We start from the raw sequence: 23,826 nt of genomic DNA on the forward strand, positions 1-23,826 counted from the left end.
AACCGGGGGTCTCTACTCGGAAGTAAGCCCCCCCTCCGGTCCCAGCCCGCTCTTGCCCCGGCCCCTTCACAGGCCACCACCCCCGACCATCGCCCCCAACTTTTTGGGGGGTGGGTGGGGGGGAAAGATGCACGGCGAGGCCATCCGATCGAGCCCAGCTCCGGCCCACGGGGGGCGTGGGGGTGGGCTAGGGGAGGCGCGGCCATGCCAATGCACGTAAACCGATGCAAAGGCAAACTGGAGGAAATGCACGCGAGTTTTTGTAGCTGTGGATTTCTGGGCTGGGGGGGGGGGTGTTTGGCTGCTTTCTTGCAGGCTTTCGGGCGCTGATGGCCGCGGACTCCCCACCTGCGGGGAAAGCTCTGGGGTGGGGGTGCTGGTGGGGGTGCTCAGCTGGGTCATGGAACGTCTGCAAGGAGACCACCACGTTCAGAGGACACCAGGGACCCCCAAGTCTTCCTCCTCCTCCTCCTCCTCCTCCTCCTCCTCCTCCTCCTCCTCCTCCTCCTCCTCCCCCCAAACCTACCTTCTAGCACTGATGATGTTGCCTAGTTGGGTCCTGAAACGTCTGCCAGAAGACCCCCCCCCAAAGCTCACAGAGCACCAAGGACCCCACAATCCTCCTCTTCTTCCTGCAAGCGCCCCCCCCTCCCTTCCACCATTCAGGACGTTCCCTAGTCAGGTGCTGAAGCCTCTGCCTGAAGACCCCCGACCCCCAAGCTCACAGAGCACCCAGGACCCCACAGTCCTCCTCCCACTCCTGCAAACCCAGCCCCCTTCTGGGTCCCCCGTGAGGTTCCCTAGTCGGGCCCCGCAACGTCTGTCTGAAGACGCCCCCCCCCAAAGTTTGCAAGCCGCCCTGAGTCTTCGGAGAAGGGCGGGATATAAATGGAATAAAAATAAAAATAAAATCAATAAATAAAGTTCACAGAGCACCCAGGACCCCACAGTCCTGCTCCCCCTCCTGCAAACCCAACCCCCTTCTGGGTCCCCCGTGAGGTTCCCTAGTCGGGCCCCGCAACGTTTGTCTGAAGACACCCCCCCTCCCTCAAAGTTTGCAAGCCGCCCTGAGTCTTCGGAGAAGGGCGGGATATAAATGGAATAAAAATAAAAAAATAAAAATAAATAAAGTTCACAGAGCACCCAGGACCCCAGAGTCCTGCTCCCCCTCCTGCAAACCCAACCCCCTTCTGGGTCCCCCGTGAGGTTCCCTAGTCGGGCCCCGCAACGTCTGCCAGAAGAGACCCCCCCCTTCCCGGGCTCTGCTCCGCCGGGCAGCCGCACCTGCAGCCGAGCCGGGCCCGGCCCCCACGTGGCCCAGCGCCACACCTGGTGGGCGCGGGCGGCCAATGGGGGCGCGCGGGGGGCGTGTCCGGGCGGGGCATAAAAGGCCGGGCGGCGGCGGGTAGTGGGCGGCGGCGGCAGGCGATTGGCGGGGGCGCGCGTGGGCGAGGGGCCGGCGGGAGCGGCCGTTGCTGATTGGGCGTGGGCGCCGCGAGGAGCGAGGGTGTGTCCCCGGGCACGAGGCGCGGGTTCGGCGGCCGGAGCAGCGGCGGCAGCGGCGGCGGCGGCGGCACCAACGGGCGGAGGCAGCAGCGGCGCGGGGATGCTGAGCGAGGCGGAGAGCGGCGGAGGCGGAGGCGGAGGCGGAGGAGCCGTTCCCGGCAGCGGCACCGGGGAGATTCCGGCGGGGGAACCCGCGGCCGGCGTGGCCAAACCGGCGGCGCCCACCGGGGGCGTCGCGCCTCGGAGCCAGGCGGCCAAGCGCGTCCTAGGTGAGGGGGCGGGGCCGCGGGAGGAGCCGTTGCCGGCGCGGGCCTCGCGTGGGCGGCCGCTGGGAGGGGGGCGGGACTACAGGTCCCATCGTCCGGAGCCTGCTGCGGCTGGGCGGGATGGGTTTTTTTCTTCCCGGCGCTTGTCCGGAATGGGGAGGGGTGGCGACGGACGATAGGTCCCATCGCTCGGACCCGCGGGAGGTGAGCTTTCTGGCGGCCGGCTGGGCATGATGGGTTTTGTCCGGACTGGTGGGTGGGAGGTGGAGGTGGGGGGCGGCGCAGGACTATAGGTCCCATCATCCGGAGTCGCGGGAGGTGAGCTTTCTGGCGGCCGGCTGGGCATGATGGGTTTTATCCGGCGATTGTCCGGACTGGCGGGTGGGAGGTGGTGGGGGGCGGCGCAGGACTATAGGTCCCATCATCCCGAGTCGCGGGAGGTGAGCTTTCTGGCGGCCGGCTGGGCATGATGGGTTTTATCCGGCGCTTGCCCGGACTGGCCGGGTGGGAGGTGGAGGTGGGGGCGGCGCAGGACTATAGGTCCCATCATCCGGAGTCGCGGGAGGTGGGCTTTCTGGCGGCCGGCTGGGCATGATGGGTTTTATCCGGCGCTTCTCCGGACTGGCGGGTGGGAGGTGGAGGTGGGGGCGGCGCAGGACTATAGGTCCCATCATCCGGAGTCGCGGGAGGTGGGCTTTCTGGCGGCCGGCTGGCTGGCCGCGATGGGTTTATTCAGGGCGCTTTTCCCAACTGGGGTGGGGTGGGGTGGGGTGGGGGCGTCATAGGACTCCAGTTCCCATTTCCAGCCACGCGGAAGGTGGGCTTTAGGGCAGTCAGAGCACGCCTCTATGTTCGGGACGGCGCGGCTGGGCACGATGGGTGGCGGAGTAAGCCGCGGCGGGTGTTTTTCCCGGACTGGCGAAGGGGAGGCGTCGCTTCCTGCCCACCCCGCGGGGACGGCAGTCCAGCTTTGCTGGCGGGGAGGAAGAGTCGGGGGGGGGGGTTTCTGCCTATAGAGGGGGGGAGGGAGGCGGGGGAGGGGGTCCCGCTTGGGCCAGACGGACCCCAACCCCGCTGGAAACTGCAACCTGCGCTGCGCTTCGGGAGGAAAGAGTCTTGCTCCGACTTGCACCGATGCGCTTGCTTTTCGGAGAAAGGCTTAAAAGTCCCCCAAGCCCCCCCACCCACCCCGCTCTAATTCCCCAGCGTGGGGTCCGCAATGAGTGGGCGGCAGGTGGTCCCGCGTGTCTGGGAGGCTGCTAAGACTCCCCCACCTACAAAGAGGCCGGGATATCAACAGCCAGCCCGGAGCTCGCCTGACGTCCTTGACCAGGATGATGGGTTCCAGCTGGCCTTGCGCGGGGGGGGGGGTGCGGGGGTGGGCGGGGGGGGGAGGAGAGGAAGATGGCCGGCTCCGAAAACGGCAGCTCTTCCTTTGGGGGTGGGGGGGCACAGAAAGGTCCTTTGGCCGGTGTCACCAGTCTTTCTTTTTTCCCCGATTTCCCCCCCCCCACCCCGGCTTCCAGCGACCCAGGTACAGGGCACGGTGAAATGGTTCAACGTCCGCAATGGCTATGGATTTATAAACAGGTGAGCTTTCCCTGAAAGGTGTAAAAAAAAAAACTTTTAACTGGGAGTGTTATTTTATTTTTATTTTTATTTTTATTTTTTTATTTTTATTTTTATTTTTATTTTTATTATTTTTATTTTTATTTTTATTTTTATTTTTATTTTTATTTTTATTTTTATTTTTATTTTTATTTTTTTATTTTTTTATTTTTTTATTTTTTTTATTTTTATTTTATTTTTATTTTACAAAGGCTCTGGGTCAGGGGCTCTTCAAACTTGGCCACTTTTAAGACTGGTCAGTTCTGGGAGTTGAAGTCCACAAGTCTTAAAAGTGGCCAAGTTTGAAGAACCCCCCCCCCAATCTGGATGTACGTATTATCAGCTGGGTTTCAATCCACCAAGAACCTTTGCTCGTCTCGCAATGGGGAAGGGAAGGTGACGGAAAAAAAACCAACCCCACAAAACTGAACTCGGTTTAATCATTGTTAATTAAGCCAATTAACTGTTGGCCGGGTTTAGCGGTTAACTTTGGGTGGTCCGGTTAAGAACCCAGCCAGGAGATTCCTTCCATTGTGGCTGTGCTTTGCAACAAACTGGCTTTATTGGGGGAGGGTGTGTGTGTGTGTGTGAGAGAGAGAGATAATCCAAGATGGGGGTGCATCCCGCTGGGATATTGGCATTTCTACCCCTCCTCTGGTCCCTGCGTGGTGAAGCCTAAATTAACTGCCCAAAGCGGCTTGACTGGAGAAGCCTGGAGCTTGGAGCTACTAGTTTGTGCCAACTTCCTTCTCCTCCTCCTCCTCGGAGAAAAAGCAAGTGAGTCAGGAGACCAAAGTTTACCTGGCAAAGCTGGCAGCTGGTCAGATGACCTGCTATCGTGTTTTTTTTCCTTATTTCCCCTCCCCTGTTTGTGTGGTTTCCGAAAGCTGGGCTGGCTTGCCGGGCTGCCCTGCCAGAGAGAGAAATGTTTACCAGAGAGAGAAATGTTTACCGGGGTGGCCTAAGCTAAGCAAACAGCTAGCCCAGCCAAGTTGGAATAGCTGGGAGGCCTTATCTTTGGGGTCTGTCCTTGTACCGAGATGCCCCCTCGGGCTGTGCTGCATGCTTTAGGGAAAGGGTGAAGCGCCCCAGGCCCGTGTGCCGGGCTTTTGGGATGAGGCTTCCAGCAAAGTCCCAAAGAAGAGTTCTCGTTCCCTGTCGTCCTTGGCGCTCTCTGAGATGGGTGGTTTTCTTGCAGACGTTTCATGACCCAACTAGGTAACCTCACCAGTGCTAGAAGGGAAAAGCACATGCTCTCTGTTTATATACAGTCCCTTCTAGCACTGATGACGTTCCCTAGCTGGGTCATGAAACGTCTGCAAGGAAACCACCCAGCTCAGAGAGCGCCGAGGACATCGCCCCCCCCTCCTCAGCCCAATCCTGAGCTACAAATATTCTGTGTATCTTTCCGTTGGCTTGCTTTTTTTATTTGGGTGTGCCTGGGACTCCTTCCTGGTAGAAATCCACTGGAAATCGAGGGACTTTCCCCCTCCCGTGGCTCGAAGATTTAAAACTTTCACGCTGGGCCTCTCTGTGCAAAAGAGGCATCCAGTTGCAAATATATATATATATATATATATATATATATATATATATATATATATATATATATATATATATAATCAATTTGAGGACAAAGGCTAATTGGACGCCGTCCCCTTTGAAGAGAGATAAACCAGGGTTATCGGCGACCTTCATTCCTTTAATTAGTTGGCATAAGCTTTGGTCAAGCTGACATCTCTTGGATGCTGGTTTCATGCTAGACCAGGTTCCTGAGTTTTCCAATGCTTTGGCCAGGCACAAATGGCCTAGAATTTGGAGACGGGGCTGGTAGATCTCCTTAAAGCTCCCAATTTCCCTCCTAATTTTAGTCCCGATTCAGTGCAAACAAAGCTAAGCAAGAGAGATTAAGGATTTCAAGGTTTATATTTTCTCTCTCTCTCTCTCTCTCTCTCTCTCTCTCTCTCTCTCTCTCTCTCTCTCTCTCTCTTCTCTTTCTCTTTCTCTCTCTCTCTCTCTCTCTCTCTTTCTTTCTCTTTCTCTCTCTCTCTCTTTCTCTCTCTCTCTCTCTCTCTCTTTGCAGAAATGATACCAAAGAGGATGTGTTTGTGCACCAGGTAAGAACTGAGCATCATGTGATGTAATTTCCTTTTTAATTTCTTTCCCCGCCCCCCCGTCGTTGCTCCCTTAAGCCTTCACCATGGTCAAAGCAAGGAAGATTCAGGGGTGTCCAACCTTGGCCACTTTTAAGACTGGTAGACTTTTACTCCCAGAATTCCCTAGCCAGCTGTGCTGGCTAGGGAATTCTGGGAGTTGAAGTCCACAGATCTCAAAGTTGCCCAAGTTACCAACACAGAGGCAAAATAATGCCCAGCCCATTGAAGGATAAACTCATCCGTCGACTCGGTTTTGCTTTTCGGCTCCTCTTTTTCGGTGAAAAAACCCAGCTAAGGCTTGCAAAGCTAGAATCGGAAGGGGCAGTATGGATTTATGAGAATTTCAGGGGATCTCTGAATAATTCCTGCAAAGCCAATCATTCCTCCCTCCTTTCAGCTACCTGGCAGCACCAATTCGGTGCAATTATTTAGCTCTCCACCCTGGGAGACGCCGATAGCCTTATCTCCCCCCCTCGGATAGTAACGAACTTCCTCGTTTAATTGCACGTCTGTCCTTCGCCGGCTTGCCAATTCCTAATTGCCAGCCTTGCAAAAAAATATATATCAATCAATCAATAAAAGGCTTGGAAAAGGGCGGTCTCCCATTCTTTGTGCCGTTGGCTAACTTACTTGTCATCTTGATTGTCCAAGCCCACAACCAGGGGTAACGTCCCAGTCCCACTGGCCTTTTCACAACTTTTAAAAACAACTCTGTGTACCCCAAGTCTGGTGCTCCTTCTTCAGCTTTACTCTTAGTTTACTCTTAGTTTAATTATCTTGCATTTATTTCTCCGGGTGCTTTAACGATATTTTATTCTTTTCTTTCTTTTTTTTAGCCCGATCCTAAATTATCTTATTTGTAACGATAATTTGCCTAAATCGTTTTACAGTCTTAGCTTTGTTAACCTGCCCGGGATCCCCTTGGCTTATTTAATTGGTTTTTGTAATGGTCATTTGCCATTACAGTTTTTAGAACTGTAACCTTGCCCACAATCACTCGGTTTATTTAACTGGTTAGATAAAATAGAAGGGCTGCCAAGTTTTTGGCTTTTTGCTAGACCTCTGCACACCTGCGGGCTTGGGAACCTAGCGCCGTGTCAATCAGGGAGGTCCATCCTTGGCTACTTTTAAGAGCTCTGGACTTCAACTCCCAGAATCCAGCAGTTTGGCATTGACTTGTCATGTCCTCTAACCTCCCTTTAAATCTTTGATTAATTGACCTTGTGCTGGGTTATTTGATTTATTTATTTTTTGCACATTGCTGAAGTCCAGGTCTGTTCTGTCTACCGCGGGTCCCCTTGTCTGCTTAAGAAAACTGCCCTTTCCAAACTGCTGACTGGGGAATTCTGGGATGGTTGAAGCCCACAAGTCTTCAAGTTGCCAAGGCTGGACGCTCGGGTGCCCGCAACACCAAAGGTCACACTGCTTTTTTTCCCCCCCCGTTTTTTTACACACACCCCAGACGGCGATCAAGAGAAACAATCCTCGTAAATTCCTGCGAAGTGTTGGCGACGGGGAGACGGTGGAGTTTGATGTGGTGGAAGGCGAGAAGGTACGGCCAGCAGGCTGGTGACTTCACCGGGGGTCCCTCCAGAGCTGAGTTGATGGGGGGTGGCGGTGGTCTCCCCACTGACCCTCTCCTTTTTTCTTTTTTTTAAAATCTTCCGCAGGGGGCCGAAGCAGCCAACGTCACCGGGCCCGGTGGGGTCCCCGTGAAAGGCAGCCGCTATGCTCCCAACCGCCGTCGCTTCCGCCGGTTTATCCCCCGTCCCCGGCAGACCCAGCTGCCCCCAGATGCTGCCCGGCCCGAGGGGGCCGCCGAGACGGTCAGCGAGGGGGAGAGAGCGGATGAGGGGGTACAGCAGCGCCCGCGCAGGAGGCGCCCCCCGCCTTTTTTCTTCCGCCGGAGATTTGTGAGGGGGCCCCGGGCTCAGGGCCAGCAGGCCCAGATGGTGGAAGTGAGTCTGGGGGGGCCCCCACAGAGCCAGTCCTAGGGGTCAAAAGAAGAGAACCCCCCCTTTCGTCCTTTTGGCTTCTTGTGCCAAGTAATCCCCCCCACCACCACTACCCCAGTCCTGCTCTGCTTAGAATTAACCTGGCTGGAATTGTCTGGGGTTGGGACACCCCCTCAAAGGAGGACTCTGCACTCCCCCCCCACACACACACAGCCAAAAAGGGGAAGGGGCTTTTGCAGGCAGCCCCCGGAAAAGCAAAGGCTGAGAGTCTACGTGGCAAAGACTCTCTTCCACAGCCCGCGTCTTTGGTTTTCAGGGTGACAGCTGGGTGTCCCCTGGTTTTGGGGTGCAGGGTGGGGGGGAGGGGTCTGGGTGGGGAAGGGTCTTTGCTGGTTTCTGGCCCTGTCGACGGAAGAAACCCGTCGGGACCCTCCTGTCCCCGTTGCCGTTTTGCAGTTTCTCTTCCTGCTTTCCTGATGTGTCTTCCGGATTTTTTTTTTTTATTTTGTGGGGGGGGGGCCCGCTTTGATGAGATTTTCCCCCTCCCACTTCCCAGCCCTCCCAGAATTGTGCCAGAGGCTGGACACCTCTCAGAGCCGGACCCCATCTGGAATGGTACAGGGTTGAGCAGGGGTTGGACTAGAAGACCTCCAAGGTCCCTTTTACCCCTATTCTGAGTACTTTATGTATTTGTCTGAAATGGCGTAGGGTCTCCTGCTTGAAAGCAGGGGGCTGGACTAGAGGACCTCCAAGGTCCCTTCCAGCTCTCTTCTTCTGTTGTTATGCTGTGTGGAGTGGCCTAGGCCAGGAGTAGGCAACCTCGACTCTTTTATGACTGGTGGACTTCAACTCCCAGAATTCCTCAGCCAGCCTGGCTCAGCTTGGAAACCTCTCCCTTTCCCCTCAGCGTGGCTGGCTCAGGAATTCTGGGAGTTGAAGTCCACCAGACATAAAAGAGCCGAGGTTGCCTACCCCTGCTCTAGGGTCTCCCGCCTGAGCAAGGGGTTGGACTAGATGACCTCCCGGCTCCCTCCCAGCTCTCTTCCTTCTCTTCTTCTGATCCCGCTCTTCCTTCTTCCCAGGGCTCTGACGGCACAGACCCCAAAGATGCCACCCAGCCTGAAGGAGACCAGTCTCAGCAGATCCAGGCGGGCGAGAGATCCGCGGCACCTCGATTCCGCCCCAGATACCGCAGGCAATTCTTTCTCCACCTCCCACCCTGCCCCCCGGGGAAGCTAACCAGGATCCAAGCTTGCCTTCCCCCTGTGTCTTGGCACAGTTGAGGGGAGCCCGTTTGTCCCCACGGGTTTGGGGGCAGAATTGTGGGCAAATAGAGTCAGGAGACTCCCCGGGGAAGGTCGTTCGGGGGTTGGGGGAAGTGAGCTAGTTTGCCGGCCAGGCGGGTCGATGGGACAAGCCAGGATCCCCAGTCCTGGGAAATCCTGACCAAGGTTGGGCGGTGCCAATCAAACAATGGGCACAAATGGAATCTGGAAGGTTTCTCTCTCCTTGTTAGCAAGCAACTTTCAGCAGAATAACTGTCCTAAGTAAGCAATTGGCTAAATCAGTGTTTCTCAACCTGGGCAACGGGAAGACGGGCGGACTTCAACTCCCAGAATTCCCCATCCAGCATTATCACTTCATCTTTTAATTGTCATGCCATTTAGCTTACCTTTAACCTTTAATGGCAGCTTGTCACAGTTTTTGATTGTTGTTTTTTTCACTTTGCTGAAGTGAAGGTATATTATTATATCTACCGCATTCCCGCCATCTATTAAGAAAGTTACCCTATCAAAGCATGGGATAAAAGTAATCCCACTTGCTCTCGTCCTAGCCATGCTGAATTTTGGTAAACTCTTGATGGCTAGGGAACTCTGGGAGTCAAAGTCCACCTGTCTTCAAGTTGCCCAAGTTGAGAGACACTACTAAACGTTTAGCTTATGCCTGTCACTCCAATTTTTTGAAAACCGCAGTGCTTTCTTATTTATCTCCAGCTATCATGTCTTTATTTAAGGTTATATTTAGTGTTCTATGATGGTATTTTATAATTACGATTATGATTTATCGCTGCTTGTATGTACACTTGAGAGCTTCTGCACTAGAGACAGTAAAGAATAAAGAATTCCTATTCTATTCTATTCCGTATTTTATTATTCTATTCTATTCTATTCTATATTTTATTTCTATTCTATATTTTATTTCTATTCTATATTTTATTCTATTCTGCTCTATTCTATTCTGTATTTTATTTTATTTATTCTGTTCTATTCTATTCTATTCTATTCTATTCTATTCTATTCTATTCTATTCTATTCTATTCTATTCTATTCTATTCTATTCTATCCTATTCCTATTCCTATTCCTATTCCTATTCCCATTCCCATTCCCATTCCCATTCCTATTCTATATTTTATTATTCTGTCCTGTCCTGTTCTGTTCTGTTCCGTTCCGTATTTTATTATTCCATTCCATTCCAATTTAACTAGACTGTCAAATTGCGATGGGCAATTCCCGGAGGGAATTTCCTATGCAGAAAGCTGCTTCTGCTCTAGGGGGAAGAAGGCTGCGAGTTAACTCCCCCCCCAAACCCCTCTGTGTCCTGCCCAGACCTTTTCGCCCCCGCCCTCCGCAGCAGCCCACCACCGAGGGTGGAGACGGCGAGACAAAAGCCGCCCAGGCCCCAGCGGACGGGATCCGTCCCGAGCCTCAACGGCAACGTAACCGGCCTTACTTCCAGCGTCGACGCCAGCAGCCATCTGGGGCTCGCCAGACGGCCACGGAGGTGAGGGGCAGGGAAATTGGGGAGAGGGGTGTGTGTGATGGGTGGGGTGCCGGAGGACCCGAGCCCGGCCGACTTTTGATTTTGAGCCCTTGTTCTGAGTTCGAGTGAGGACCGCAAGGTCGAGCTAAAGCGCCCGTCTTTGCTGTTGTCTTTTATTTTTTTCCAGAACGGCTCTGGACTCCACAATTTTGTGTGTGTGTGTGGGGTGGGTGGGTTTCTCCTAAGAGGGATCCCTGATTTCCCTTCCAGAGAATCGCTGGGAGCCCCAGGCAGGCAGGATGGGTGGAAAACCTTTTTGAAAGTCTGCCTTCCCACCCCAGATTTTGCTTTTTCTCTTTATCCGATTTAAATTCTCTTTGCTTCTGGGGAATGCTTCAGGTCGTCCTTGCTTAACAACGATGCTAATTGGGACCGGCAACTGTCATTAAAAAACAATAGTGTAAATGGGGGTGGGGTGGGAGGAAACAACCGGGTGCCAGCAACTGACCGGATCGTGTTCTGCGCAGGCTCGATTGACTGAATCGTATTCTGTGCGCAGGGCTTCCCTTCCCTACAAAATCCCAGCCTTGTCCTCTTCCGCCCTAGGCCAATGCCAATGCTAAGGAGCAGCCGGCCCCCAGCTCCGCGGCTGCCGGGGGGGACACCCCAGCTGCCAGCACCCCGGTGATGACTCAAGACGCTGGGGTCGAAGCCAGCAAGCCTGCTTCCCCCGCCCAGGAAGGGGGTGCCCAGCCGCTGCTGGAAATCCAGCAACAGCTTGTGGATGTAAGCAAGGGGTGGTGGTGGGGCGGGGGCTTGAACCCCTGGTTAAACACACACACCCCGTTCCCAAAGAGGGTCCCCATCTCCAGCTTCTCCCCGGGGCTGCGTGGGCTGCAAAGGGGCCCTGCAATGGCTTAGCGGGCCACCAGGGGTCTCTCTTGAGCCACATCTGGGCCAGCAGTGCCATTTCCCCCGCTGGGCAGGGATCCGAACCCGCTTCTTTGCCTTGGCAGATTTCAACACCCGAGCCTGGGGGAGAGCTTGCCCCAGCTTTACTGGCGTGAAGAGCCTGCACACGCCGAGGGGATGCCGAGAGCTGTGATCTGGTAAGGGGCTTTCAATTTGTCTCGAGACTGGGATATAAGGGGTTTCCTGCCCGAGCAGGGCGGGGGTTGGGCTGGATGACCTCCCGGGTCCCTTCGGACTTTTACTATTCTTGTTATTGTTTGCGGCTTGTCGGGTGGTGGCTTCCTCCAACTCCAGTTGATTTGTCGCGCCGGGCTGGGTGAAAAGAGACGGAGGGGTTTGCCAGCCGCTAACAATAAAATGCCCGCTCGGTCGGGACCCTCCGAAATTAACTTTTTAGACCTTGTCTTTTAAAGTTTTTACTCTTTTCTTTTGATAAATTGAGGGGGGTTTGTATGCGTGTGTGTGTGTGTCTGAAAGCTACCAGACTTCAGGAATGCAAAGGAAGGGGGTTAATTTTTTTAAAAAAACAGATTTTTTTTAAAATGCTCCAAATGCTGCTTCATTGGCTGGGCGTCTCTCAAATGCACCAATTTGTTGTTGTTTTTTTGGGGGGGGGGGAGAAAAATCTGGGTTTTTTCTCCGCTTCCTGCAAACCTCCATCCGTGTCTGATTTATCTTTCCTTCCTTCCTTCTTTTGCAGGTATCCAGAATGTGCCTCCAAACCCAAGTTACCTCATCCTGCACTTGAAGAGACCCCAGACTTCACCAATAAACCCTCTTTGCTGCTGTTGAAGCCCTAAAATGTTAAAAAGGGGAAAAGAAAAAAAAAAAAGGATAAACCTGACGGGATAGGGGGGGGAAAAATACGTGACCAGAAAGAAAGGAAACTTTGCTTTAAAAAAAAAACAAAAAACCCCACAAAACTTCAGAGGGGTTTGTCTGTCTCCTCCCCACAGCTTTTTGCCAGTTTAAAGGGAAAAAAAAAATAGAAAAACTGGCTGTTGAATCTTGAGTTAATTTTTTTTTCCTTCCCCCCCCCCCACACCCATTGTTTGAAGAACACCCCGTGTGAACCATTGTGTGCAGTTTGGGCGTCAGTAAAAAGGAAAAAAAAAATTTGCACAGAGCTTGCGTACGTCCCCTGTTTTTCTGTCGACAATTAAAAGGTATTTTTAAACTGGAAGGCAGGGTTTTTCCGTCGCCGTCTTTTCTCTGAAAAGCTGTCAAAAAATTCCTCCCGGTGACGGCCACGGGGGTGGGGGGGGTCGTGGGGGGAGGGCAGGACTTGGTTTGGCAAAACTTCAGCCACGGGAGACGGCGTGGGGCGTTCGCGGTGGAAGCTTCGGACTAGAAACTTGGGAGGCTCCGAGTTCGAGTGCTGCCTCAGCCGCAGAATCAGCCGGGAGAACTCAAGCCGCTCACTTTCTCTCTGCCCTGGGAGGGCAAACCACTTCCGGCAGAGATTTCTCAGGGCGCTTTCTTGAAAATTAGAATTTAGAATAACACAAAAGAGTTGGAAGGGACCTTGTAGGTCATCTAGTTCAACCCGCCCCCTCCCGCCCAGAATTGCACAGAAGGGAAACAAACTTTGCACAGAAGGGAAGCAAACATTTGCCCGGGTGGAGCACGCAAAGGTTGCGAGTTGGGTTTTTTCTGGGTTCCAGTTGTGTGTTAATAAGGAAAGGAACTTGGACAATCCGGGCAATCTTTTTGCCTTGAAGGAATTGCGGCCAATGCTTGACAGGAGGAGGCCAGGGCTTTGTAATCCCTTCTGGAAAGACAGATGTGGCCGGCAAAACTGGCCCCTTGTTTGGAAAAGACTGCTGAGTAAGTTACAGGACAATTAGTCAGCGGAACGACTTGCCACCAGAAGTTGCAGGTGCTCCGTCCCTGGAGGCGTTGAAGAAGAGACTGGGCAGCCATTTTGTCTGGTGTGGTCCGGGGTTGGATTAGATGACCTCTGTTAGGAAGGGATTCTGTTAAGTTGGGGGTGTCTGCAGCCTTGTCCCGCCTCAAGGGTTGAGCCTTGCTGGCTTTTCCGAATTTGGCTCCTTTTCCAGCACCCAGGAGCGGCAGCTTCTTCCCACCCGGGAAATGCCATGTTGACACAGGGGAGAGGTCTAGGGTTTCCTGCCTGAGCAGGGGGCTGGACTAGATGACCTCTAAGGTCCCTTCCAACTTTATTATTATTAGTGCTTGGCTCAGGTCTGCCCAGGAGAAGCCGTGCACCTGGGTGGGACTCTTTGTCCCCCCCCCCCAAAAAAAATGTCAGGTAGTTCCTACCCACAGTTCTTGCATCACAATACAAAAAAGATGCTAAGGGTCTTGAAAGAGTGCAGAGAGGAGCAACAAAGGTGATCAGGGGACTGGAGGCTAAAACCTATAAGGAACAGTGGCTGGAATTGGGGGTGTCCAGTTTAATGAAGAGGAAGACAAGGGGGGACATGATAGCAGCATTTCATTATTTGAGGGGCTGCCCCAAAGAAGAGGGGAGAGGGGTGTCCACCTATTCTCCAGGCAGGGAGAGTTCTATTCTATTCTTCATTACTATATTTATTCTGTTCTGTTCTGTTCTGTTCTGTTCTGTTCTATTCTATTCTATTCTATTCTATTCTATTCTATTCTATTCTATTCTATTCTATTCTATTCTTCATTTCTATATTTATTCCATTCTTATTCTTATTCTTATTCTATTCTATTCCTTATTTCTTATTCTATTCTATTCTATTCTATTCTATTCTATTCTATTCTATTCTATTCTATTCTATTCCTTATTTCTTATTCTATTCTATTCTATTCTGTTCTATTCTATTCTATTCTATTCTATTCTATTCTATTTTATTCTATTCTATTCTATTCTATTCTTCATTTCTATATTTATTCCATTCTTATTCTATTCTATTCTATTCTATTCCTTATTTCTTATTCTATTCTATTCTATTCTATTCTATTCTATTCTATTCTATTCTATTCTATTCTATTCTATTCTATTCTATTCCATTCCATTCCATTCCATTCCATTCCATTCCATTCCATTCCATTCCATTCTTCATTCCTATATTTATTCCATTCTTATTCTTATTCTATTCTATTCTATTCCTTATTTCCTATTCTATTCTATTCTATTCTATTCTATTCTATTCTATTCTATTCTATTCTATTCTATTCTATTATTTCTTATTCTATTCTATTCTATTCTATTCTATTCTATTCTATTCTATTCTATTCTATTCCTTATTTCTTATTTCTATTTCCTATTCTATTCTATTCTATTCTATTCTATTCCTTATTTCTTATTTCTATTTCCTATTCTATTCTATTCTATTCTATTCTATTCTATTCTATTCTATTCTATTCTATTCTATTCTATTCCTTATTTCTTATTCTATTCTATTCTATTCTATTCTATTCTATTCTATTCTATTCTATTCCTTATTTCTTATTTCTTATTTCTTATTTCCTATTCTATTCTATTCTATTCTATTCTATTCTATTCTATTCTATTCTATTCTATTCTATTCTATTCTATTCCTATTCTATTCTTTTCTATTCTATTCCATTCTTCATTCCTATATTTATTCCATTCTTATTCTATTCTATTCCTTATTTCCTATTCTATTCTATTCTATTCTATTCTATTCTATTCTACTCTACTCTACTCTACTCTACTCTACTCTACTCTACTCTACTCTACTCTACTCTACTCTACTCTACTCTACTCTATTCTATTCTATTCTATTCTATTCTATTCTTCTATTCTATTCTTCTATTCTATTCTATTCTTTAACCTCCAAGGCCTCTTCCTTAGATTCTATGTTCTAAGAGCCCATGGGGTGGGGGGGGGGAGAAATCTGAGGAGAAACACCAGGGTGCGACACACACACACACACACAAACACACACACACACCCCTGTCAGATGGGCCAAGTCTTTGCAGCCCATCAAATGCTGCTGGCTTGGGAGCTGATTCAGCTGCTTTGCCTAAAGATGCCAGAAATATTTCTCTTCCCCCCCCTTCCCTGCTCTGGGAAAATGCAAGCCCTGGGGGGGGGGCATTGGGATAAAAAGCCACATTCTCAAACGAGGTCAGAAGTTTCTCAGAAAAGGAAGCCGTGTAAATATCGGCCAAAGGCAGTCCAGGATTGCTCCAAAGTTCTTCAGGAAGAACTCTCTGCCCGGACCCACCAAGGACGCATTTGGGAGAAAAACCTTCTCCTGGTTTGTCTTAAAGCGATTAACCGAGATTTGGCGTGGCATCTTAACATTCCCGTGGCCTTCAAGAGACTCGCCTTTTTAGGAAATGGCCGAGCATCCAAACAGTGTATAGCCATCTATTCTTTATATACAAATACCGTTTTCCCCCCCTAGAAATACAAAATTAAACATGCACACACACGCGCACGCAAAAACCCACCGGCTAGGTTAAGACATTTTTTTTCCGCGCGACACAAAGCCCCCTCTGAACAAACTCCGTTCCGCAATTATACAAAAGTTGGAGGAAAAAGATCCCTTTTTTTTTTTAAAAAAAAAGAATGTGTAGAGTCTCGCATCTTTTTCATTTCTCCGTTTTTGACTTTCCCCGCCCGCACTGGGTGGTCGAATTTTCTGCTGCGACGCAGCCTGTCTGGCTTCTGTTTTTAAAACTCCATGATTTCATAGCGAAATAAAAATAAATAAAATAAAACAATAAAATAAATGAAATAATAAAATAAAATAAAATAATAAAATAGAAATAACCCAATTCTAGGCACTCTTTATAGATGCAAAAAGGTTCTTGCAAATTGCAGGGGTTTAAAAGCGCGGAGGAATCAAAGAAGGAATCGAAACCTTAGGCCATTTTAGAAAGTGTAAGACAACCACAGATCTTTGCTCCAAAATTAATTCCATTAATTAATGTTCCCGTCTTTGAAAAAAAAAGGGGAGTTCCTGAGCTGGGGACGGGCAGAATTAAACCAAGTTCAAACCAGCTCAGACCTGAACAAACCCCACTCTCCCTTCTAGCACTGATGATGTTCCCTAGTTGGGTCACGAGACGTCTGCACGAAAATCACCCAGCTCAGAGAGCACTAAGGATCCATTAGTTCTCCTCCTCCTCCTCCTCCTCCTCCTCCTCCTGCCCCCTTCCAGTGTGCAACCCCCCCACCCTCCTAGCCCTGATGATGTAACCAAGTTGGGTCACAAGACGTCTGCCAGAAAACCACCCAGCTCAGAGAGCACTAGGGACCACCCCTCATTTCATCCCTGAGCTACACATATTCTCCTTTATTGGTACGTGAATGTGCTCAGCAAAATAAGTCCCTTGCAAATCCAACCTTTTTTTGTAATTTGCAGCCTTTTTTTCTTTTTTAACCCTAACAACTTTCAGCTCCAGTATAAGTTTTTTTTTTCTCCCCTTTTAATCTCAGGGCAAACATCTGTAGTGGTTTTGGGGCGGGGGGGGCAGTGGTCTCATAATCACGGGGACCCAGGAGAGGCTGAAGAAGGCTGCGGGGAGGGGGGGTGTTAACTGTGCCACCTGATCATGACCCGGCACCAGGAACGGGTCATGTGGTGTGAGGCTTTCATTGCAAGAGGTCAATTCAGCTCTGTCTCTCGCACTCGGACCCCCGACTCAGAGGGAGGTCCAGGAAAGAGGGGTCAACGGGGCAGGGGGAATCCCCCACCCACCCAAGGTAGCAACCGAGGGAAGGTTGTATATTGCAGTGCTTCCCAGCCTCAGCGACTCTTAAGACGGGTGGACTTCAACTCCCAGAATTCAACAGTGGCCGCTGAAGAACATGCACGCTGTTTGGGGAATTCTGGGATATGTTGAAGCCCACAAATGCTGGCCAGGGAATTCTGGGAGTTAGCTGAAGCCAAAAATGCTGGCTTGGGAATTCTGGGAGTCAGTGGAAGCCCACAAATGCTGACCGGGGAATTCTGGGAGTTGAAGTCCACCCTTCTTAAAGTTGCTGAGGCTGGAAACACTGGTCCACAGAAAGCAGCCTCCCTCTCTCTCCAAATCTCGCAGGCCTTGGCAGGGAACTTGTAGTCCTTTCTCTGGAGATGGGTTTAGGAGTCACAAGGTCACCGTGGAGGACCAGAGAAGGTCTACAGGTCATCCCACCTCTTCGGTCGCCATCTTCTTGTTCGGCCTCAGCCTTAATCACACATTCAGGGTTTGATGTCTAGTCTGAGGTTTTTCCAATCTTGGCCACTTTAAGCATTGTGGACTTCAACTCCCAGAATTCCCCAGCCGGCAAGCTTTTACCAGAACTCAGTGTTTATAGGACAGAAACAAATGTGACCGGACTACTTTTATTTTTTGATCGGGTAACTTTCTTAATAGATGGTGGGAATGCAGTTGGCGTAATATATCTTGACTTCAGCAAAGTTTAAAAACTAAAATGAAAAAAGGAACGGCTGGGGAATTCTGGGAGTCGAAGTCCACAGGTCTTAAAGGGGCCACGTTTGGACACCCCTGGTCTAGAAGGTGTCAAACGTTTCCTGGGAAAAATGGATATTCTGGATCGGGGAAAAGAGTAAGCCTGCCTGTGGGAACCTCCTGAAGGGTCAGCAAGGAACTCTGCCCATGCTCTGGGGCACTCTTGGGCGACACGCACTCAGGGCTTAGCACGATCCCAAGCCAGCCAGGTACAAAAGGAAGGAAAGTCTTCGGAAGAGGGTTCGTTGGCAGCCAGTCTGTGTCTCTCTTTCCTTTGGGGGGGGGACTGGTTTATGCTTCCGAAAGTGCTCTAGGAAACTGAGGGGGGAAAAAATCTAGGCCAAACGGGGCTACCCAGAGGGCATCTTTCCACCCCAAAGCCTTATTTACAGCAGTGACCGTGACACCTGCCTTCCCGGACCGTCCGATGAAAACAATCGATTGCTTTTCTCTTAAAAACAAAACAATTAGAAAATAATAATAACAATAATAATAAAGAAACCGTTTGGCCGAGACCCTGAGATCTTCCGGCCAAAGCCTCCAGGCTGTAAAGTGCTGAACAAAACCCGCTCTTTTTTTGCCACCGTCCCTGATTCCGTGCCTTGTGGTCTCCTTTCCCTCTCCGCAAACTCCCATCCCGGCCACGCCCACGCCCACGCCCACCACCCCGTCTTCATTCGTGGCCGTCCGGGCTCAGCTCATCCAGCTCCGTGTAAGGCTTGATCTCCCGGTCCAGCAACGACGGGGTACGTCGGAATGTGGCGGCAATGTCATCAAAGGTGCGCCCCCGAGTCTCAGGCACCTTGAGGTAGGTGAAGGCAGAGAAGATGAAGAGCAGGATGGCGAAGAGGAGGAAGACGTAAGGGCCGATGGCCTCCTGCCAGGGGGAAACAGAAGGACAGAGTTGGAAGGGACCTTGGAGGTCTTCTAGTCCAACCCCCACCCCCACGCCCAATATCATAGAAAACAAAGGGCTGGACGGGAGCTTGGAGGTCTTCAGGTCTAACCCGCTGCCCAAGATCATAGAGACACACGGCTAGAAGGCACCTTGGAGGTCTTCTAGTCTACCTTCCTGCCCAAAATCATAGAAAACATAGGGTTGGAATAGAATAGAATAGAATAGAATAGAATAGAATAGAATAGAATAGAATAGAATAGAATAGAATAGAATAGAATAGAATAGAATAGAATAGAATAGAATAGAATAGAATAGAATAGAATAGAATAGAATAGAATAGAATAGAATAGAAATTGGATATAGAATAGAATAGAATAGAATAGAATAGAATAGAATAGAATAGAATAGAATAGAATAGAATAATAAAATACAGAATAGAGTAGAATAGAATAGAATAGAATAGAATAATAAAATAAGTAATGGAATAGAATAGAATAATAAAATACAGAATAGAATAGAATAATAAAATATAGAATAGAATAGAATAATAAAATACAAAATACAAAATAGAATAGAATAGAATAATAAAATACAGAATAGAATAGAATAATAGAATAGAATAGAATAGAATAGAATAATAGAATAGAATAGAATAGAATAGAATAGAATAGAATAGAATAGAATAATAAAATACAGAATAGAGTAGAATAGAATAGAATAGAATAATAAAATAAGTAATGGAATAGAATAGAATAATAAAATACAGAATAGAATAGAATAGAATAATAAAATACAAAATACAAAATACAAAATAGAATAGAATAGAATAATAAAATACAGAATAGAATAGAATAGAATAGAAGAATAGAATAGAATAGAATAGAATAGAATAGAATAGAATAGAATAGAATAGAATAGAATAATAAAATACAGAATAGAGTAGAATAGAATAGAATAGAATAGAATAATAAAATAAGTAATGGAATAGAATAGAATAATAAAATACAGAATAGAATAGAATAATAAAATATAGAATAGAATAGAATAGAATAATAAAATACAAAATACAAAATAGAATAGAATAGAATAATAAAATACAGAATAGAATAGAAGAATAGAATAGAATAGAATAGAATAGAATAGAATAGAATAGAAGAATAGAATAGAATAGAATAGAATAGAATAGAATAGAATAGAATAGAATAGAATAATAAAATACAGAATAGAGTAGAATAGAATAGAATAATAAAATAAGTAATGGAATAGAATAGAATAATAAAATACAGAATAGAATAGAATAGAATAATAAAATACAAAATACAAAATACAAAATACAAAATAGAATAGAATAGAATAATAAAATACAGAATCGAATCGAATCGAATCGAATCGAATAGAATAGAATAGAATAGAATAGAATAGAATAGAATTGGAACAGAACAGAACAGAACAGAATAGAGCTGGAAGGGACCTTGGAGGTCTTCTAGTCCAGCCCTCTATAACTTAAGGGTTGATCTCCGAGAGTTTTGTTTTCCTCTTCCCTCCTCCTCCCTCTCTCCTTCGGTGCTATGCCATTCGGATAATCAGCCGACGGCGCCATCGAACGACACCGGAAAGCAAGGACTAAAAAGATGGTCTTACTGCGGCCTCAGGCTGACCTGGATGGAGGGGAAACTCATGCCGACGATGAAGTTGCTAGTCCAGTTGGCAAAGCCGGCCACCGCCATGGCAGCCGGACGGGGCCCCTGGCTGAACAGCTCAGCCACGATGAACCACGGGATGGGGCCCGGCCCAATCTCGAAGAAGGCCACGAAGGCGAAAATAGCCACCATGCTCAAGTAACCCATCCAGGCAACACTTTTCTGTCAAGGGCAGGAGACAGATTTTTTTCTCAGCGGATTTTTCTGGACGGCAAAGTCCCAAACAAGTCAGTCCTCGATTTACAACCGTTTTGTTTAGTGACCGAACTTACCAACGGCACTGAAAAAAAGGGACCCGTGACCGTTTTTCACACTTAATGACCGTCGCAGCGTCCCTGCGGTCAGGTCATCCAAATTCAGCCGCTTGGCAACCGACTACAACGGTCGCAGCGTCCCAGAGGGATGACAAGCAAAGTCAGTGGGGAAGACCCAGATTCCCTTAACGACCGGGCGACTCGCTTAACAATGGCAGGGATTTTGTTGGGAAAGGTCACACGACGGGGCAAAACTCGCTTAATGACTTGTCTTGCTTAGCGGCAGAAATTTGGGGACCGATTGCGATCCCCTCCCTGTGGTGAAAAGGGCCCTTTCGGTGACCCGCTGGAGTGGGGAGGACCCATGCATTTTCCTGTCTCGCAAAAGGAAATGGGATATCTCTTGGTTCGGATTAAGCGACGGTGGAACTCACCGCCACCAGATGTTGTTTGCAGTGAATTCCAGCCCTCAAGAGGGGCACCCTTGGTCCAGCTACTCACCAAAAGGAGAAGCGAGGTCATCATCAACAGGGCACAGATGCCCATCCCAAATAAGCCCACCATGTGTAACGTCCGTCTTCCCGCCCGCTCGACCAGGAACACCTGGAAGAGAGGAAACAGGTGAGCAAAAGCCGCCAGGAGTCCTCCCCAGAGGAAGCAGGGTGGGGTAGGTGGGCGATCCTAACAGCTGCTTGATTTCTATAGCAAGTTATGGATAGCAAATTTCGATTCTTATCGCAAATTGAGCAGGGGGTTGGACTAGAAGACCTCCGTGGTCCCTCCCAACTCTGTTATTCTTTTATTTCAATGTTTATATCAATTTCTGGAGCAAATTATTGATAGCAGAGTTTACGACTGGTGGACTTCAACGCCCAGAGTCCCCCAGCTGTAGTCTCTTTTTTCTCCACTTTGCTGAAGTCAAGTTATATTGCGTTCACCTCCTACCCACCATCTATTAAGAAAGTCACCCTATCCAAAAAACAAAAAGTGACAAAAGGAGCTTAACCACGTTCGCTCTCCTCCACCGGCCACGCTGGCTGGGGAATTCTGGGAGGTGATGTCCACCCATCTTAAAGTTACCTGGTTTGGAGACTCCTGCTCTTGGGGGACCCCCCCACCCCCCCGAGGGTCGGGGAGAGGCAGGACCTCTTACCGAAATGATGGTGAAGATGGTGTTCACCACGCCCGTTCCGATGGTCGCGTAGATGGGCTGTTCCAAACCGGCTTTGGTCAAGATGTCAGTTGAGTAATAGAAGACCTACCGAGGAATGGAGAAGGTTCATCCTGGTCCTTTGGGGTCCCCTGGCCCTGTCCCACTTTTGCCCTCCCTCCCTCCGGCAGCCCCACTCACCGCGTTGATGCCCGACAACTGCTGGGAGAGCTGTAGGACCACGGCGATCAAGAGGGGCTGACGGTAAATGCGGGAACGGAAGAGCTGCAAGATGGAGACCTTGTGTTCCATGTCCATACGCCGTTTCTCCTCCTTCATCTCTGTCAATGCGCCACTCACGTCCTGGCAGCCGGTTAGCCGCTTGAGACCTAGGGAGGGGAGCCCATGGATGTTAGCAAGGGGGGGGGGGTGAGCCCCGCCCAATGGGGCAGGTTAGGACAGAAAGGATAAATAGAGAACCCCGGGAACGGCAGAAAGACGGGATGGGAGAAGAAGTTGGCCAACCGTTGAGTTGACTTGAAGGAACATCCCAGTCCTTGCTACAGTACCAGGACTGCAATTCCCAGCATCCCTTACGATGTTAGCTCAGGATTTGGGGAGGTCAATGCACCTGAAGGGTAATGGATTGGGGGGGGGGCGGAAATGGACAGGATTCCATTGGTGGATCCAGAAATAAGGTCACCAGTGAGAAGGTGAGAGAAGGCAGAAACAGATCAGAAGACTTATCTTTAACTCAGGGGTCTCCAAGCTGGCTGCTGACTAACCCTCTTCCAAAGACTTTTAGTCATTTTGTACCTTGGTTGGCTAGAGCGACCCAGAGCGTGAGCAGAATTCCTCGCTACTCCCTCAGGAGATTCCCTTAGCAGCCTTCCTCCTCCACGCGGTCCAGAATATTCATTTCCTAGCCAAATTGTTCCCTTCTACTACAACCCAGGGGTCTCCAACCTCAGCCGCTTTAAGACTTCAGGACTTCAACTCCCAGAATTCTCCAGCCAGCAAGGGTTAAACAGAATTCAACACGGACGGGACAAGAACAAATACGGCTAGACCTATTTTCTCGCCTTTTTTTTTATCGGGTAACTTTCTTAACGGACGGTGGGTATGCAGTGAAGATAATATACCTTGACTTTAGCATCGTGGGGGGGGGGAAAGAGCCGGCTGAGGAATTCTGGGAGCTGAAGTCCACAAATAGCGATCGAGGTTGGACACCCCTGGCCTAGCTGAACAGACATCTCCTCCCTGCATTTTATTCAGGGAAAACTCTACAGAGGTCCCCAACCTTTCAGGCACCGGGGACCCCCAGTTCCGTGGAGAGAGGTTTTTACATGGACCGTGTGCTGCCTGCATCCCCAGATGGGGCTTTGCTTGTTTGTGCCACGGCCCGGTACCGGTCCATGGACCCGGGGGTCGTGGACTCCTGCTCTACTCTATGTTGTCTTCAATTACAAATAGACTTTAAAGCAGGATGATTTTTGTTAGGGAGAATAGGAGCCAATTCTGAGAAAGATTGCAGATATTTAATACGGCACGTACTTAACAGCCGCAAGAATTGTATTTGCTCAACATTGGGGAAAAATGAAAACTTTAACCAGCTGAAGAAGCCCTAATTGAGTGTTCAAAAATGGATAGATTGACTTTAAAGTTAAAAGAGAAAGAGGACTCCGCGTGCTTTAGAACGTGGGATAATGTCTATCCATGGCTAGAAAGACGAATTAGAAAGAAAGGAATGTGATAACGTAATTTTGAACATATATTAGCAAGAAGATAACCTTTATTGTCATTTTTTTTACTGTGGGCACAATGGCATACATCAAAAATGAAATTTAGTGGCCCGCTCTCCAAGTGGAACACAGAAGGCTATTGAGTGATTAATTAACCTATTGTTTATGATAATTAACTATTACCCATTATTGTTTGTTAAACACAGGAACCCTGACATTACGCTGTTGGCTAAATGTTGAGAATGTTATTTGGGAAAAAACCCAACCTAACCCTCATCCTAACCCCATAAAAACTAATAAAATCTATACAAAAAAAAATCTGAAATTACGAGCGTTCATTTAGCCGCCGTTCCAGGTTACAACGGCGACTTACGACGGGTCCTCAGATTTGCAACCATCACAGCATCCCTGCGGTTGCGTGATCCAATTTCGTAC

The 23,826-nt window shown here is 48.9% G+C and overlaps 2 protein-coding genes across 6 annotated transcripts in view; one reads left to right on the plus strand and one right to left on the minus strand.

Moving 5' to 3' along the window:
• Window positions 1-1,522: 1,522 nt before the first annotated feature.
• Window positions 1,523-12,399, plus strand: YBX2 (Y-box binding protein 2). The gene is made up of 10 exons (XM_083377747.1): window positions 1,523-1,775; window positions 3,299-3,362; window positions 5,464-5,497; window positions 6,999-7,088; window positions 7,207-7,494; window positions 8,574-8,686; window positions 10,099-10,273; window positions 10,859-11,038; window positions 11,269-11,361; window positions 11,925-12,399. The coding sequence occupies exons 1-9, from the start codon at window positions 1,607-1,609 to the stop codon at window positions 11,317-11,319; spliced, it is 1,164 nt and encodes a 387-aa protein (XP_083233873.1). The 5' UTR covers window positions 1,523-1,606; the 3' UTR covers window positions 11,320-11,361; window positions 11,925-12,399.
• Window positions 12,400-17,506: 5,107 nt separating this feature from the next.
• SLC2A4 (solute carrier family 2 member 4) overlaps window positions 17,507-23,826 on the minus strand; it is a 33,367-nt gene continuing 27,047 nt past the window's right edge. For all 5 annotated transcript variants that reach the window (XM_083377694.1, XM_083377696.1, XM_083377698.1 and 2 more), the window contains exons 7-11: window positions 21,851-22,038; window positions 21,653-21,757; window positions 21,001-21,102; window positions 20,204-20,407; window positions 17,507-18,524 (exon numbers count right to left, since the gene is read on the minus strand). In XM_083377694.1, coding sequence (XP_083233820.1) covers window positions 18,321-18,524; window positions 20,204-20,407; window positions 21,001-21,102; window positions 21,653-21,757; window positions 21,851-22,038 — 803 coding nt within the window. In that variant the 3' untranslated portion in view covers window positions 17,507-18,320. The remainder of the gene's footprint in view (window positions 18,525-20,203; window positions 20,408-21,000; window positions 21,103-21,652; window positions 21,758-21,850; window positions 22,039-23,826) is intronic.

Source organism: Vipera ursinii (genome assembly GCF_947247035.1).
Source record: "Vipera ursinii genome assembly, chromosome: Z".
Taxonomy (NCBI): domain Eukaryota; kingdom Metazoa; phylum Chordata; class Lepidosauria; order Squamata; family Viperidae; genus Vipera; species Vipera ursinii.

Coding starts and splice junctions, on each gene's coding strand:
- YBX2 (XM_083377747.1), top strand. CDS start 1,607: ATGCTGAGCGAGGCGGAGAGCGGCGGAGGCGGAGGCGGAGGCGGAGGA. Junction 5,498..6,998: donor AGGATGTGTTTGTGCACCAG/GTAAGAACTGAG, acceptor CACACACCCCAG/ACGGCGATCAAGAGAAACAA. Junction 7,089..7,206: donor ATGTGGTGGAAGGCGAGAAG/GTACGGCCAGCA, acceptor AATCTTCCGCAG/GGGGCCGAAGCAGCCAACGT.